Raw genomic sequence first — 14,170 nt, 5'->3', positions numbered from 1 at the left:
ATCCATTTTTTTTTAGGTTGCAGCAAAATTTACACAGTTCCATTTAGATGCTTAAGTCTACTTTTCTACATCAGAAAATCCTCTCAGGTTTCCCCTAGTGCTTACACGTCTGCAGGCTCCTGTCCCTGCCATACCTGGCAGTACGCCTAGGCAGTGGTGTGGCGGAAGGGTACCCCCCTCTGGAGGGCTCCTCCCAACCCCACCTCCAGCAGCCAGGAGACAGTGAATGGCCAGACTTCCTCCCCGCACCTAGCCACAGGCATTTGAACAAAACATGCATTACCCAGATGGCAAACTAGGAGCAAGTAAAACGGATATGTTTATATTGTATATAAACCAGATATATTTATGTGTATATATCATGTACCTTCTGCAGAGACAATCATTAGAGGGAGGAAGAGACCCTAATGGAAAACAGGGGGTACTTTGGTATGGTTGGACCTGAATAAAGACACCAAACCGGCATAATTTATCATAGGTGCAAGTAGAACAGAAAGATCTGCACTGCTTTTTGAGGGCCAGGGAAAGATCACATAGTTTACTGCAAAACTACCTCTTGGCAGCGTATAAAGCAAACCACAGGAATCAGAGGTACCCGCTGGGTTTTACACAGAGACAGGCAGTTTTTAGACTCTGCAATAAAGGGTCAGACCAGAGGACTATTACTGTTATTGTTAGGAAAATTATTTGTTTCCTATGGCCTCCCAGAAGGGGTAATGTCAGACAAACCTCCGTAGTTTATTTCAAAGGAATTTGTAGCAATTATTAAACTGAATTGCTGACATATAGGGTCTTCTAACAGCCAAGTTTCAAATCAGCAACAGAATGATTTGTCTGGCTGTAACAAAGACAGATATTTTTTTTTCTAAGGAAAAGACTGTGAACCTGTATTTTGAAGTTTAGGTGAAAAGTGACAAGAATGCCACCCCAGGGAAAATCGTAATGGAATGTAAATCTCATCTGCTGACCATATTATTCCTAATTAAGGCTTGGACTACTAATATTTCACAGTAAGGAAATATTCTTGATTTTTAAAGGCTATAAATGGGATTGACAAACTGAATTCAGCAACACATAATATGGAACTCTGATTTTGAAACTTTTATTAATGTGCTCTAGAAAATAATCTCAGTAAAAGCAATAGGGACAGGTTCATATACAAAAGTGTGTAACATTTAGTTTGTGTGGCTATTATTAATAGGAAATCCTCACTTACATTCCATTTGCCTGTAATTCCCTTGCATGGCAAAACCTGACCAAATGTCACAACCTGAACTGGACACCCAGAGAATCGCAACCGTTCTGTGATCCTCTCGGGTTAAATTAAGGTGAAACGACACCAAATGACCAGTTAAAATCTTTTACTTGTGGTAGAAAACAATTTAAACTTGGAAAAGGATAATAAGCAATGTGGTATCTTATACCTCTCTAAGAAAGAAAAGAAAGGAAAGGAAAGAAAAAGGAAAAGAAAGGAGAGAGAGTCAAAGAAATCCAGATCACCGCCCCTGGATCCAGCGTTGTCTCGGGTCCCGTAATCTTGGGTGGTGGGTGCACACGGATCTAGCTTTGATGGTGGGTGAACACACAGCAAAGTTTTCTGTTGCCTTTTAGGTTCATCATATCAGCTGGTTAGCATATCTGCCCGCCTTTAGTTTTTCATCTGGTCCCACAGGTTTTTGCTGACTTCATTCTTCTTGAGCAGTCATCCAGCTTCTGGGGCAGAAACTCTTGCCCCTAATGAGTTCATTAGCAATGCGTGCATGGTGTCTGGTGTACTCAAGAGAGTCACAGGCTTATCTAAGACTTATTTTAGGCTTATCTAAGGAGTCTGACAATGCAACTCCAAGGCGGGGTGTGTGTGTGTGTGTGTGTGTGTGTGTGCATCCTTTGATACACTCCTGCTTCCTAGGGTGACATTCCTTAGACTAATCCAAAGGCCCCAGCTTGTCCTTGAGGTTTTCTGTGTTGATGAATGTTTGAGGCATTACTTCTTTCAGTTCCTTGCATCAAACCATATGTATCTGAAGGGATGTGCTCAAATATGAGTAAACTCCGGTTCTGAAAACAAGTTGTAAAAATTACATCAAAGAATACTAGTATTTGTAAAAGGATTCAACTTAAATGTGAAGTCCAAATTGAGCAGTGTGTGTGTGTGTGTGCGCGTATGCATTTGTTTTGGGCTTTTGTGTTTGTTCCGATTTTTAATGTTCTCCCCTATATCCCCACCCGCAGCTGCTTCCTTGAACCTGTCTCCACTGTATGTGGACTATAAGCTTTCTAATTTAGTTTGAATGTTATCTGGAAGTATTTCTGCAATGATACTTCTGTACCTAACATTGCACATGTTGCCTTGGGTGCCTTGACTGTACGTGAAATACTGTTTTGTAGACTATGGCATACAAATTAGCTCATTATGAAAACATGAGTTTGCTATGTGTAGTGGGGCTTGGGCAAACTGTAGAGTTCTTTAGTATTTATGCCAAAGGTAGGAATTCGGACATCATTCTTCACTGCACCTGTCTTTATCTGAGATACTAATGAAAGGATGCTTGTAATTTTTACATGTCTTTAGCAAGAAGGTGGTGGCATTACAAAACCAAAAAAACCCAACCAACCCCCCTGAAAAAAAGTGTTAGAGAGTAAACCAGTTTCAGTGCTAGAGTAGGAAATTGAAGAGTTCATATTGCAACATTACCCTTTTGTGAGAATGAAAATAAGAAAAAGCTTCCAGTTATCAAAGTAGTTAACCAAGTTTAAAGACTAATAAGTAGATAAATGTTCAGAAAAGCTTTGAACTGCTCTAAGTAGTGCTCTAACCTGTTAATACAGGATTTAGCTCATGTATTTACAGTTCAGCAGGGATTCGCAATTTCCGCAGCATATCATTCTATATAATCAATTATTTAAACAACAGGCTTTTAAATAAAAACATATAGGTCATACTTTAACGTGATCATGGCTTGTATTTTGCTATCAGATCATTTAGGTTTTAGGATGAAAGAATTTACTTGCAGCAATTTTCCTTGCCATGAATTTTGTTACATTTTATATTGTGAAAACAGAGAAACTGTGGCTGGTTGCTTTCAGTATTTGTGAATTAGTGATCACGTGAAAATTCTTTAATGACATATACTAATACGGATATTAGCTTTTAGCAGACTACTATCTGTTTTAATTCAGATCAAGGACAAAACATCTGTCAGAAGCTTGCTAGAGATCTTGAAGGTCGTTTTGCATTTGGTATTGATTCTCTTGCCTGTTTCTGTGTTCAGCTGCTACCTGTAAAGAAATAGTTTGTTTTAGAAAAAAAAAAAAATTCTGAGAAGGTGGAATTTAGCACAAGGGTCAGTTGTTGTGTATTGTGAAGTCCTCTACAAGCGTAAAAGTAAGAGGAGACGAATTCAGAAAAAGGCAAAACTGTATTGTACCCATAACAGTTTATTTTTCTGAGCTCCTCTCTGTTACCTACATTGGGTGTTTTTTTTCCTAAAGTGAGAACAAAACCCATTTTCTGACTCTCAATAAATAAAGTATTTTTTATGTAATGGAGCCTACTGCCTGCTCTCCATGCCTTTTTACGTGAGTTGCTGCTTACAGTAAATACTGTGCATACAATCAGGTATGACTAATCTTGTCTAAGAACATCTGTGTGGTATGAATATGCATATATGCATAAACACTGTTTATTTGCATATATGTACATATAATCATACTTGTGTTTACAGTACAGAAACGTATTGTCCTATGCATACATATATGATCATATGTTTGCATAGGCGGTCAATAACTTTCTGTTACCATTTTGTTTTTCTTTCCTCTGTCGTAGAGAATACAACCTCCTACTTTAATACGATAAATTGCTCTTAATGTCAATTTTGTTAGTAATAAGTATAGATTTAGATGTTTTCAAGCCAAGAATGGCTGGTTTTAAAACTAAAACTATCTTTATGTTGAATTATATTTGTGTAAAGGAAGATGGAACTACTTCACAGTTCAAGTGTGATACCATATCTGATGAGAAAACAGTCCCTCTCTTAGTATTGTGGTATTTAACACATTGCGTGGTGCTTCTGTGATACCTAGTAGAGAAGCTGTCAAATAAAAACCTTAAGTTAATAAGCCCTCAATAACTTGAATCAATTGGCAATGTAAGCCTTGTTTCTCTAGTTTCTTTCCTTTATACATTGTCTTATATTATGTTTGTAATTTTATGAATACACAGCTAAAGTAGCTGTTAAAATTGATGTATAATGATTGCTTGTTCTGTTTTGTTGTTTTCCAGCTCCCTCAGGCTCAAAAGGTAAAATATTTTGATCAAATCTTAGTCATTCAAAGTAGTCACCAGTCCTTCATGTTTCCATGGTGGTGTGAGTATGGTACAGTAGTGATCAGTGAAACAGTTCACTGTAATTGAGGCTCTGGACTTGAGGAGCAAGAAGGGTAGCTGACATCAAGGCAAGCTAAGGTACTTGCTGAGAGCAGCTCTTCAAACATATGAAATATTTTAACATGATAGGTATGTAGTAGCCTACAACTTTAAGACAACAGGGAGGCTATTTTATAAACAATTTGAAATAATAGTAAGGATAAAAAAAATCAGTCCATTACTCCAAATGAAACATCTCTGGATCATTTTCTCTCTATTGTAGAGACTGCAGAACCCGTGGTATTGCTGGTGCCCTTTCACTGCTCCCCACTGTATCTATCAACATGCCTTTGAATACATTCAACATTTGACTTGTCTAGGTTGTAGACAGTTTTCATGCAACATACTCTTGCCTTTAAACAACTTCTGCATCGATATGGTATGTTACCAGAGTCACCATAGCACATCATGATAGCACAATGATTGTGGCAAACTCGAAGAATTGCTCGGTGCCTGTTGCATCATCCTTGTATATTTCGCAAATATAATTAAAGCTTCCAGAAAACAGAAAATCTAGATGCTGTTTTGTGGTTTGCAGTGAAAAAAAAAATATTAAAAAGAAAAAATGAATGGAATATACTGGGAAATTGCAATACTCACTCATCCAAGTCATTCTTATTGTGCTAGGTAAAGCACCTTTAGTAAGTAATATCATAGCAATTACTCAGGTAAACATCACTGCTGTTGACTGTCTTGGATGATGATCAAAGTTCAGTTTTTAATGGGAGCTATAAGTTAAATGATCTTCAGTGGATAGCTTTTGCAGAATGGTGAGGGCATCCACAGAACTCAAAACTTTGAAATGGTTAATTAATGTATCTTGTCCACTTTTTAGTTTAAAAAGTAAGAAATGTGAGCATGGGAGCTTTTATTTTTATGATGCTATGTATATTTGTATGTCACTGTTATGGAGCTCAGAAAATTCTCTTTCAAATCTGGAGGTAATAAGGTGTTTTGTGACATGACTATGTCCGTAGTTTGTTCTTGTGTTTTGATAGTTGAAGAGCCCACCAAATGTGACGTGGTAACAAAAGTTGTTGCTTTTCTGTTTTTCTTCTGGAAATAGATGGTTTAAAGAAATCTTTTGTTTACAGCTTCCTGGAAAAGTAGAAGGATTAAAAGTCTGGTCTACGGGCTAACTTTGGCTTTTTCATTTTCCTTTCTTGTCTAAAATTTTATGTCAAATGCTTTTTTTAAGAGTTTGAAAAAAAAAAAAAAGACAGAGTGAGGTTATAGTATTATAGTATGCTGGTACAGAAAGATATAAGCAGTCAGACTGTTTGCCGGATTGTGTCATGTGGTACTGTATTATATGTACAATGTCCACAATTCTGAGCTATTAAATAATGTTCTGATACTTACTCAAGTTCAAGGTTAACAAAAAAGCACACAGTTTTCATGGAAGGTCAAAAATGCCAATTTCCAATGTGATTACGCCTTGAGCAAACTAACGCAGAGCTAAAGCCCCACATTTTGTATACGTATGCATAATGTCTAGTTGAGTGTATACTACTTTCAAGCAGAGAAAGAGGAGAGGGGTGGGAAAGAAGGAATGGGATGGGGAGGGAGGGTAGATACCAATAATCCACAAGGGCTTTTTTTGATAACTTCAGGTAAGAAAAAAACGTTTTCGTAAGCGTGGCCTGAGAGCTTATGAACAAAGCAAGAGAATCTCTTGCTATCTGCAAGGTGAAGGGAAGCGGCACAAGGGGTGATGCATGCCTTTCCGAATGACTTAGTCACTAGTGTACATGTTTTGCCATATGGTGTCTGAACTTGTACTGTATTTTCGTTGGAATCTATGTATCATCTTGCAAATGTTTTCTCTATAAACATTTCAAACAGTCATGTCTCTCTAAACATGTTCACTTTAATCTCTGAGTGATCTAAAAGAAAAATCTGGCATTCCAAGTTTACCTTTACTATTTTATATCCATTATAAATACTTGGTCATCCGGATGAAATGCGTTATGTCTTTTATGTGAAACACTTTGGCTACAGTCTGTGTTTAGTCAATGTTCTATGGTAATTAGCAATTGATTTTGAAGACCTGTAGGTTCTCAACTGTCTACAGGAGTTAAATAACAATTAAAACCTGTTCCTGTTATACTATCTGCTTAAATCAAATTGTTGCAAATTCAGAATTGGAGTGCAGGTGAAAAGAAATACAAGGAGTTTAAGGTGGATGTCTGTTGCACCATGATTTTTGTCTTGATAAGACCTTTGTGTTATACCCTATACTTAAAATAGGAAATACCGGAAAACCCCCCAAATCCCCACCATAATTTCAGGTGCTAGAGATGCTGATTTAATATGGTTATGTAGCTTTCAGAAGAAAATGTGTCTAGGAAGAGGTGATGTATCTAAAAGAAAGCCACTATCCAGACAAATGGAACAAATTTGTGTAAATTTTATATGTGCTCTGTTTTGCTTTTCTGCACGTGTTCAGGTAACCATCCCACAGGGCTGTGAAAATAGTAATAAAACAAAACTAATAACCCAAATTTACCAATTTTCAGACTTTTTCAGTTTGGCTTCCAAAATGACCTTCATCTTTGAAACACTTTTCAAGAAGCAGCTTTTGTATTCATCGATGAGTAAAAGCTATTTTTCCTTAATAGCTCAGAAAGGTTTTTTGTTTCCTAGTGGGAAAGCTTTACTTTCTTTCTTGAGCAAACACAGCAGGATTCAAAATCTGTTGTCCTACTCCTGCTGTGATGTTTTGTTCTACCTAGCTTGCGTGAAGAAGTAGAAGTGAGTAAATTAGACACAAAAATCAGAATCAGGTAGTTGTGTTTAGGAACATTTAGGAAAGTTTGGGTTTTGGTGGGTTTTTTTTTTTGGTTTGTTTTTTTTTTTTTTTTAATGATTCTCTCATGAATGGAATCATATTTCCTCCATATGGAAATGTTTTGATAATATTTGTTGCCCAAAAGATCCTGACAGCTTTCTTCTCTCTTTCTGTTATTCCTTAACTTCTGTAAGTAGTGCTTTGCCCTCCTTTTATCTTGATGCTATCATCTTTCAGCCATTTAGGAGCATCATTCATCATTCGCTGCATCATTTACCTTCTTGTACTTTGAAGTGTTGAATTAACTGTCACTGGGAATAGAAAATAGAAAATTTGCAAAGTCTCTATTTTATTGAAGTGCATGACTAGTGATTTTAGCATTTTGTAAAATTATAAGAGTTGCAATTTAATCCAATGAAGTACAAAATAATCACAAAGTAAACATTTTGACTCTGTTTTAGCATTCCTTTGGATCTGTTTCCTGCTGACAAGAGGCTATTGTCTTTCAGTTTCATTATGTATATAAAGTTGAGTGGTCCATTCAGAAAACTGCATTAAATTTTTCACTCATGTGTTAATTGCAATCTTAAATTTATTTTCCAAATTTCTCTGTCACACACCTCAACAAGCAAGCTGACTTTTGATAACACTTTTGAGTCAACAATTTGCAAACTCTAAGTAACTGGTTTACAGTATGAAGTATCTTTGGTGTTTCATTTCTCTGTGCTAAACACGGAAATGTCTCTCTATAACTGAATACACTCATAAAGGTTCCTATAGTGTCCCAGGCCATGATTTGAGTCTAAACCAAAATAACAGCTATTCCTTATTCTTGTAATCTATATAAAGCACAATTAAATGGTCAAATTCCAATTCTCTGATGCTTCCAGCCTGCCTCATGAGTCTGCTCAGCACGTAAAAGCACAGTAGTCACAGAAGAAGACACCTCCTGAAGCAAGCCTATGCAGAGCGGGGAAAGGAAGAAAGGAGGTGGGTTGGGAAGGTGACAGCTATGACAAGGTAGTGAAGAAAACCCAAAAGCTTCAGCATGAACCTCATACTTCAGATACGTCCCTATGGAACTGCTGTCTGCTGTGGGTAAAGTTTCAGCAGCAGCATTGTGGCAAGCATTTACAACACTGGTGCCTTGTCAGAGGATGTGCAGTGTTCCCATGCCCCACAGTTTCACCCCACTTTCAGTCCATCTGAATATAGCGGTGTTTTTCTCCTACTCTTCTATTGTTTTTTCACAAGGCTATATAGGTTCTGCAAGCAGACCTTCACCTTGACCTGTTTCCTCACTCGAGTCCCTCAAGGCCTATGTCCTTCTAGCTCAACAGACCAGAGGCTCCCGTGTCAGCACAGCTGCACAGCCCTCCACAAACAGTTGCTCAAGTGCCTCTGTTTAGCCCCATCATATCTCCTAACCTTTCTTCATATTTTGATTCAGAATGTTAGCTCCAATTTTAAACTCTGTCCTCTAGATATCACAGCCTATGGACTATTTCTTCATTTCATCCTGTTGGTAATTTAATGAACTATTGCAGAAATCAAAGCTTCTGTTGTCAGATGGTGAAAAGTCAACTTAGGACCACTGTAGATCCAGAGAGATTAGAGTGCAGTGGAATATTATTGGGCTACAGATTAGTCTATGAGCAAATCTGGGCATTGTTGTGATTATTTGATAGATTTGATGAATCACAATTGGTGGGAGATTAATCTGATTTTACTTGACACTGTTTGCTGCAACAGATATCCTGTTATGTGGAAATGCAGAGTTATTATAGTCCAATGTAAGTGCAGAAATGAAGCATACACTAAGCAACAAAAAAAGGTAGTGTAAAAAAACTCCTTTGTTTTGCTAGGCATTGTTTAAACTGGGAAATGAAGATTGGATAGAATTAGCACTATGGATGTTATTTTCTGAGCTGAACAGTCCTGCTAGGATTTCCTGATATATATCATAGACATAATAAATCTGTATTAAAAAAAAAAAAAAAAAAAAAGAGGTTTCAAGTATAGTGTTTTCTTGGATGAATACCTTTTTAATGTGGTGAAAATTGGTGAAAAAATTCTAGAAATCCTGACACTTGTTGTCTAAAACACAAAGTCTGAAAGATACTGGAAAAAAATATGAGGTTTAGATCTCAAATTATAGTTCAGAGGTTAGCAACAAAAAGTAGAATTGCCCCATCAAATTTGCCTTTTATTTAAATTAATTTGTATATTGTTTATTTTGCTTTTTAAAATTCATCAATGGCAACTAGGGAATGTGTATATTTAACAAAATATGAAGATACCACTTCCATGGCCAGCTAAAGTGAAACAATATTGCACGTTGTTCTTGAAAAAAATCAGGAATAGCATCTAAAAAAGGATATGGACTTATTACTGTCCTTACTTATTCTTCCATCTCAGGAGATGTCCACTGGTCCATCGCTGGCAGAGCCCGGCTTCATTATAATCATTGCACAATATATGAAGCCAAGAATAATGTGTTACCAGTTATAGATATGGACACTACTAACTCTGTGTCAGAAATTCTAGACAACCTACTGTAACTCTTCTTGACTATACACGCCTAAGGAAAATGTTTTGGGGATCATTCTCAAATTTCTGTTGCCATAATGGAAACACTTAAGGAACTGGATACTCTTTTCCGTATATGTCTTTATGGAGTAATTCTGGAACCTGCCTTAGTCTTCGTCCTGGGAGATGGATGTTGGTGCTAGATGTGAAGCTAAACTGTTTTTTATGCTTCATGTGAGGAGTAAGTGGATGTCCATATACAGCAAGGAGTTAAAGGGAAAACCGTAGCAATTAAATCTCTTTCTAAAAGGAGTTATCTCCAATTATAAAACTATTACTGCTAGGCATTACAGATCTGTGACTTTCTCAGAGAATAAGTTCTGTTTGTTTATTCTAAACAGTCAAGAGTCATTTGGCCTGGGAATGCATTTTTCCTCATTCCTGAGATGATTTTTAAAGATTTGTTATTGTTTGCTAAGCATTTTATCAAATGGCGTGTCCATGGCTCTTATATAGATTCCAGCCTAAAACTGTTTCCACTAGATTTTTTCATTAGAACAACTTTCTGGGGCAAACTACTAATGCTGTCTCTTTCATTTATCATTTTATACTGTAGACGGTAACTTAAAAAAATCCTAGGATCTAGTTGAAAACTGTGTTTTTCTTTGGGGGTCCAGTTTTAGTTTTTCTTGCCAATGGCATCCAAAGTAACCTAGAATTCTGAGACAAATCATACTGGTGAAAGCTGGAGAAGCTACAGGAACTTACTTTTTTGCAATACTATAGATGAAAAATGAATATTCCATATCATAATACATCCAAACTTCAAATGAACTGAACTCAAGCATTTAAATATATGGTTTTTTACTCTATCATTGTAATTCCATGTTTTAGAGAGCCATAGGAATAGTAACAGTTAAACTACTTGTGTTTATGTGAGGATATCTTTCCAGACTTGAAGGAATAGGAAACATCTGAAGGGCTGTACAGTTCAGTAGTCTCCCATAAGCATATCTACCCAAATGCATGCATATACAGACATCTAAGATTTCACTGAACCAAATTCCCATGAATTCTTATTGTACCAGTTTGACATTTTTGTAGGTTCATTATCCCGTCAAGGCACTGTCAAATCACTGGCATTTCATAGCTCTTTGAGGCTAAAGTTGCCTTGTATTTTTCTTGTAATGGTGGTTCTGCTTAAATGGTGGCAGAGTTCTGCTAGGTATTCCCAGAATCACCTGACAGAACAGGTCTACTAGGTTAATTTGTGATGTAAGAGAGATTGGAATACCTTCTGCTAAGGGCAAGAAGGGAAGAAAATGAATTAATGAAGACCTTGAGTGGAAGCTAAGCTCAGCAGGAGATTAAATTGAGGTTTGTTTGGTTGCTTTTTGTTTATTAACAAACCCTAGAGAGAATTATGTTATTGTGAGTTGATATTCTTAGCAGAACAAGAATTTTGTAGTATTCAAATGTAGAACTAAATCACACATAAGCAGTTTAGGAGAAAGGTAGAAGAAAATGGAAGAATGTTTGAAATGTCTGGTGGAACAACAGCTGCTGCAATATGAATTGTACACTGACAGATGCTCATTCAGCATAGGGAGGAGTCCTTTTTTCTGATTTTTAGAGAAACTTGAATATGAAAAAATACCTTGCCACAAAGGAACTCTGCCTGTGTATACATGGTTTTCCTGGGTTCGGGGGTTCCAGTATGTGGTATGCTTTTGCCCCAAGAAGGACTGCAATGAGCCTTCACATTGCTTTCACATTACTGTGGAGAATTTAGTCAGGATCAAACCACCAGTGCAGACAGCAAAAGTCTTACACTCAAGTCTCATACATTGCTGGGGACTCCCAGCCGTATCCACTGGTCCTTTTCTGCATCTGTGGAAACAGGTAGACCAATCCTTGTCAATAGATTAGTCTGACTGATAGAATAGGGAAGACTAACGAGGTGTGAAAGAACTGAATTTAGAGAGGAAGCTCAGACCGTGTCTATGAAGAAAGATGCCTTGGTATGTGAACTGGCAGAGTAAATCTGTGTTTCCTCTCACGAAGGTATCTTCCTGATTCATTAAGAGAGATGCTGATTACAGTACTCATCATCTGCAGTCCTTAATCAAAATTAATCAGTCAACTTAATTGCACTGGAGCAGAAAAAAACTGAACTAAACTTTAGATAATTTCTTTTTGCATTTTTTTTTCCTGAACTGTGACCACTGTGTTTTATGGGGCAGCTACTTCTCCATATTGCATTCCATGCTTGCAAAATAAAACATTCTAATATTCATATGGATAAACAGTTTCTTGAATAAAATGTTTTTGCAGAATTCCTGTGATAAGGTAAACTCAGGGGTTTGTTTTGAAATGCATAAGGCTCATGTAAACACGCTAATTTGGCTTTTGGAAAAAGCAGGAATTTCTTGTTATTCTGTGGGGAAAAAATATCTAACAGAGTAAGGAAAATCTGACAGGACAGGCACTTAGTGCCATACTGCATATAATCAGAGCTCTGTGTTGTTTAACATGAAGATAACTTACTCTGCAAAAGTGGAGGCTTGCTGGTGTCAGACATTTAAGATAAATACAGATCTAATAAATACAGGAAAGTATATGTGAATGTAAATAAATATTTATTCTATAAATATAAATAAATAATACAGGTCTGGCCCCATTTGTCTTTTTTAAGAAATCCACCTCTAAGAAAGTGACTTTGATGCCTGCAATATGATTTTAAAAACCCATGAGTAATTTATCGCATGATTTTCCATTTGAATTATTCTCTCAAATATTTTCGGATCCTTATATTTATTTTCTCATTTTATTCTCATTTGACTAATTTTAATTTGCTGACTGAAGTGTCTGACAATGCCCTAACCATTGCTCTTGAATTCTTATCTTTTATTTGTGTTACCCTCTGTTCCCAGTAATCCAAAACCGAGAGTTTGAAGAAATGGGAATTCACATCCAATTCTGAAACCAGGAAGTGCTTTCTTCAAAAATTGCAAGGGACCTTAACAAGTTTGTTTATGCCGATATGTTTAGCTAGAACAAAATTCTAAGTTAGTGCACAGATACTATGGCCTAAACTGATAAACTGTTGTTCAGTTTATGGTTATATTCTGCCTTATATAAGTTTATGGTTACATTTTCCAATACTCCTAAAAAAGCAAAAACAGTTAATAGAATTTTCAGAGACCCAATGAAATTAGATGCCCAAGTCCTAGCAGATGTCTGTGGTATTTGGAAACTAAACTTCCTGAAGCATCTTTGAAAATTTCACTCCTAGGAAATGGCAGCAATATCCAACAAAACCATTATTTGACACTATTTTTGTACCGTTCCATCGATTTTTATTTGGTTCCATCTTACACCCTGCAGGATGTTTTACTAAATCTGGGAAGTGTTTAGATGTTATTTGAATGCTGCTGCTTCTATTCTTTAATTTTATAGAAAAAAAATACTGAGCAATAAAATGTTTTGAAAGGCACTTCAAAGCACATACCTCTTCCTTAGTTCACATCTGTTGGTAGCCTCGAGTGTTGGAGCTTTCCAGTGGAATTTTTATTTTCGTGGATGGTTGAGAATGAAGCAGGTTTTGTTTCTTGCCTTTTTCTTGGTATTATGTAACCACTTGTAGGAAATAAAAATGCAGTAATTGATATAGTGCTAAATAGGTAAGAGACAGGACTTTAATGTCAGTCAGGGCCTTTGTGTGTTAACAAATATGGTGCCCCAAGTAAAGAATAAGCTTAAATACTTAATCAGGGTTATAAAGATTGAAGAAATAGAAATGAGCTAGATTTGTTAATACTTAGACTGATGTGTAAATAGACATTATTAAACATTGAAAAAAACCCACTATAGTAGTAGAGGGCAAGAAAAGAAATAGAGCGTTTTCTTTGAGAACAGAACAAGAATTCAGAACAGAATGTGGAGGAAATGAAAATTATTAGTGGTTCTGCATATATGTTTGGATGACATTCCAAAATTATGGTGAACTTTGGTCCAAATTAATCCTTATTTGTGAACACAATGAGTCTGCCAGCAACATTTTGTTTCAGCAGAAACTGTATACATAACAAACATAATATTGTGTGACTGTGTTTTGGTCAAACCTTACCCTTTGTTTCTGACGCACCCTGCCAACCCCCAGAATATGTGGAGGTTAGTAAAGATGAACAAAGCTTGGCATGTAGCTTTAAACAATATTGAATCATCAGAGTGTGGGGTATTATTATGCCACATAAAGCATATCTTTGTAAAACTGGCAGTAAATATTAGTATTAGTTACTCATAGTAGTCACTCCTAAGAAACTGTAAGGACAAAATTGGATAATGTACTGACTATTGAAAGATTGACTTTAAATCCATGGTGCTTCACATTTCAGTCATTCCCAAGGGCCCTTCACTGTATG

At 36.5% G+C, this 14,170-nt stretch overlaps 1 protein-coding gene across 1 annotated transcript in view; it reads left to right on the top strand.

Moving 5' to 3' along the window:
* CACNA2D3 (calcium voltage-gated channel auxiliary subunit alpha2delta 3) overlaps nucleotides 1–14,170 on the top strand; it is a 466,439-nt gene that overhangs the window by 325,629 nt on the left and 126,640 nt on the right. Inside the window, exon 14 of the mRNA XM_026857568.1 lies at nucleotides 4,283–4,300. Within this exon, the coding sequence (XP_026713369.1) occupies nucleotides 4,283–4,300 (18 nt within the window). The remainder of the gene's footprint in view (nucleotides 1–4,282; nucleotides 4,301–14,170) is intronic.

The sequence above is a fragment of the Athene cunicularia genome (genome assembly GCF_003259725.1).
Source record: "Athene cunicularia isolate RWA chromosome 12 unlocalized genomic scaffold, athCun1 chr12_part1, whole genome shotgun sequence".
Classification (NCBI taxonomy): Eukaryota; Metazoa; Chordata; class Aves; order Strigiformes; family Strigidae; genus Athene; species Athene cunicularia.
Note: the sequence above shows the minus strand (reverse complement) of the source record. Positions and strands in the feature narration are given on the sequence as shown.